General features: G+C 51.0%; 1 protein-coding gene across 3 annotated transcripts in view; it reads left to right on the top strand.

Moving 5' to 3' along the window:
- The first annotated feature begins 254 nt into the window (after positions 1-254).
- CEP120 (centrosomal protein 120) overlaps positions 255-3,897 on the top strand; it is an 82,914-nt gene continuing 79,271 nt past the window's right edge. For 2 of the 3 annotated variants that reach the window (XM_080805104.1, XM_080805102.1), the window contains exons 1-2: positions 260-350; positions 608-685. In XM_080805104.1, the coding sequence (XP_080661230.1) occupies positions 637-685 (49 nt within the window). In that variant the 5' untranslated portion in view covers positions 260-350; positions 608-636. Of the gene's footprint in view, positions 351-604; positions 686-3,897 lie in introns of all 3 variants that reach the window. The other variant, XM_080805103.1, reaches the window with a different exon arrangement.

Genomic DNA, 3,897 nt, shown 5'->3' with positions numbered 1-3,897 from the left:
ACATCCACACTCCTCGTAGGGGCACTGCAGGAAGCGTTGGCCGCAGTAGTGCGCCTGCGCAGTCGGGTCCCGCCAAAGCTCCCGCCTTCCCCCGTCCCGCTAGCAGGGGGCGCTGTGAGGCAATGGCCGCGTCTTCTCCCTAGGGCTCTGGAACATAGCATAAAAGGCCAGGAGGCGAAGCGGGAGGAGGGGCGTTCTATCCGCGCCTGCCCTGGTCTCTATCACCCTTTGTCCTCCAGCTTTCCCCCGGCACTGGGCCTGCGGGCCTGGTTGCTAGGCGGAAGCGGGGCGCGGCGGCTGCCGCGGCGGCTGCCCGGGCGTTTGAAAAGCTGCAACGCAGGCGGCAAAAGGTTTTCCGGCGGCGGGCTCGCCTCTCCCTGCAGACGCGCCGGGTGGCCGAGCTGCCTTTGCCTTTGCTTTCAGTCGGGGCTGGGCGAGGGCTGGGCTGGCGGCCCGGGGCCGGGTTGCCCGGCGCGCTGCAGGCCCGGGCCGCGTCGCGGGGTCCCGGGGTCGGGAGCCCCGGGCGGGCGGTGGGAGCCCCGCCGGGAGCCCTGCTGGTGGTCGCGGGCCTGCCGCATCTCACCCGGGTCCTTCTTCCCCCAAGCAGACCCCGCCTGCGGGTCGCGCACCGCGACCATGGTCTCCAAGTCCGACCAACTGCTCATCGTCGTGTCCATCCTAGAAGGTGAGCGGCGCGGGGCTTGCTTCTGCAGCTGCTGCTTGCTGAGCTGTAACAGTGGCGTGCGACCGAGGCTTGGTTAACCTTAAGAATCGTTGCTTTCGTGCCCCCCCCACCCCCGGACGTGTTCACAGATGGAGCTAGTCAGGTCTGTTAGGCGATTGATTTAAAAACCTCCCAAGGGAGCGTGAGAGCTCTTAGGGATAGGTGGTATTTAGCGTGAGGAGCCGGAGCCCCAGAGAATGTAGGAAAAACGATTTCCATCAGAAGCAGCTTGTCGATGACTTTTATGTGTGAGCTGAGTGTGCCTGCAAAGCACGTTCTGTTCAGCGGCCTCCCGGTGACACCGTTTGTGAGAACTTGGCTTCGGGTCGCGGACAGATTTCCTGCGGGCTGAAGTACTGCGGGAGGCTATTCCCTTTACAAGTCTTGGTAGGGGACTTAGAAGACTAGAGTTGTCAACACGGTCCCACCGGACGTGCCTTGCAGTTGGGTTGGTTGGATAAGTGGTATTTGTTCATCGGAGGCTCTCTGAGTGTCAGGCACTGTGCTGGGAATGGAAGGAAGCAAGATCCCTAGTCCTAAAAACTCAGGGGATAGCATGGAGAATGTGTTTAATTCCTCAGGGCGTGGAAGAAGGAAAGACAAGCTCTGGGGACGATTTCCCAGCGGAGGTGACATTGATTTGGGTCTTAAGGGATGATGAGGTCTGCCTCAAGGAAAAAAAAAATGGAAGGGAGGGCTTTCCATACAAAGAGAAGAGCAAAGAGCACTTAAGGTATGGAAAAGCAAGGCATAAGTGCTTAAATTTCCTGTGGTTGGAGAGTAGGTGGCAGAAAGAGGGGGGGCATAGGATTTGGTAGGGAGAGTGAGGACAAGTTAAGAGTATTGTGACAACAGTCATCTTGAGTGGGCCAGAGGAATGGCTGGTGGTTTGCTTTTTATTTTTTTAAACCACCAGTGGAGGTATTTTGTGAGACCTACCATACCACTGTTGGGGGGATGAGAGGGAATAAGTTGTGGGACAGAAGGCTGACCAGAAACTGTAAAGTGCTGGGGCATTTTTAACTGTTCCATTACTCATTGTTAAAAGACAGAAGATTGAATTCCCCTGTAATTTGGTTCATAAAAGCTTTTGGACTTGGTTCTTGCTCCCTGTAGCATGGCAGCAAACCAAAAATAAAAGGCACTCTCTGTCCTTCCCCACCTTGCAGGCTTCTGTCTTCTTGGGGAGATCAGATTGATCTGCAGGGCACCGCATGTTGGAATGCTTTCTAATATTAAAAATTCTGGATGTGGGCCGTAAACATAGGTTTTGGGGGTGAGTGGGGATGATGGCTTGCTTCAGCACTGAGAGCGGTAAGTAAGGATGGAAGAAAGTCCTTGCTGGTGGTTGGATAACCCAGGCCAATGATGGCGCAAGTGTGGTAGATAGAATGGTGGAGAGGCCTTCAGGATGCCCAGGGTCAAGGGAGGTGAACACTGAGGAATATTCTGGTAAAATAAGCTTGCGTAATTGGAGTGAATAGACCTTGGAGGATTTTGAAAGCCAAGGAGTTTAGATGAAATATTCTAAAAAAGAGAGAGCCCACCTATAATCCTAAGCAGGAGAGCATCATCTGCAAATTTCGCAGGGGCTGGTGCAGGGAAGGGAACCTGGCTTTAGGGAAGTCAGTTAGGAGTTGCCACAAATATTGCTGACCCTGGAGGGTGGGCCTCCCTGCAGACTGTCTCCTTTTGTTTGTGTTTCCATGCATCGTCTCCATGTTGTTGCCTCAAGTCCAGAACCGGAGAGTCCTCACCTGCCTGGGTTCCTTCTCCATCTGCACCTTCCACATGGTCCCCGAGTTTTGTTGGCTTTATTTTTAGAATAATATTAGGGGCTTCATGTAAACGTCTGAATGAAAATTTTTCCACTTTGAGTGCGCTGTGTTGAGGCCCTAGTAGTTATCTTTTCAGTAGTCTGTTTGGTGAATGGTTTTTTGTTTGTTTGTTTGTTTTCATTTTCCTTTTCAGAGAACCTCCACTGCTCACATTACTCTCTAGGGTGATTTTTTTGAAATGCAAATCTAATTGTCTTAAAATCCTTCCGTGTCCTAAAGGATAATGTCTGTACTTTTTAGAACAGGATTCATGGCCTTTTATGACACTGCTTGCCTGCCTTTCAGTTTGCTCTCCTCTCCTGCCCTGTTCCCAGCTCTTCAGTTATATTGAGCGACCCGCAGTTTCTTGACTGCACCTCTAGAAATGCCCTATATTCAAAAGAAAATGAGATTTCTACTATGAGCAAAACTGGGCCTATGTACTGGAGGCTAAGAATGAAAAAGACAGGGTTTCTGTTCTCTAAGTATTGTCTTTGGAAGGAGGCAGGCACCGGTTCCTTCCACAACATATTGTCTGTTGTCAGGCCAGTTGGAGCTTATAGTTAGGGTAGAGGACTGAAAATAAAGGTTGTTTTTTGTTGTTGTTGTTGTTTTGTTTCTCTTTTTTCTTTTTTTTTTAAGGTTTTATTTGTTTATTTGACAGAGATCACAAGTAGGCAGAGAGGCAGGCAGAGAGAGAGAGAGGAGGAAGCAGGCTCTCCGCCGAGCAGAGAACCTGATGCGGGACTCGATCCCAGGACCCTGAGATCATGACCCGAGCTGAAGGCAGAGGCTTTAACCCACCAAGCCACCCAGGCGTCCCTGTTTTTGTTTTTGATACCGATGAATTTCATTTGGGGAAGCTGGTGATCTTTTAGAGCAGCTCAAAATGATGTCCAGAGAGAGGCCTCTGTGATAGCTGGTTGGGAGAGTCATGTGCTATGTGGTAGGACTGCTAAGTGGGGAGTTTCAAATGAGAGCTCCAGGTGGAAGGTCACAGGATGGCAATCGCGATCTCTCTGAGCCCTTGCATACGAAGTAGTTTGTGCCAGGGTGAGTAGCAGCTAGGATGTATTTATTTAATAGGCGTCAATGCTCGTCTCACCAGAGTGCCCCTCACCAAACTTGTGGACGATAAGATTCTTGTGCTTTAGTTCTTCAGCTTCCTGTTTGCAGTGTCTTCAGTTTGTCTCTCTCCCCTAGACCCTTAATTCCTTGAGGGCGAGTACCGTTTCACTCTTTTTGCTGGACGTGCTGGGCCTTCAGTAACCAGTGAGGAAGAACAGAGTCAGGCAGTACCAAATTCGATAATTTACAAAATTGTCCTTGAGATTTGAATGAATGAATGAATACATG

Source organism: Martes martes (genome assembly GCF_963455335.1).
Source record: "Martes martes genome assembly, chromosome: 5".
NCBI lineage: Eukaryota > Metazoa > Chordata > Mammalia > Carnivora > Mustelidae > Martes > Martes martes.
The sequence above is the reverse complement of the archived record's forward strand: the minus strand, read 5'-3'. Positions and strand labels throughout refer to the sequence as shown.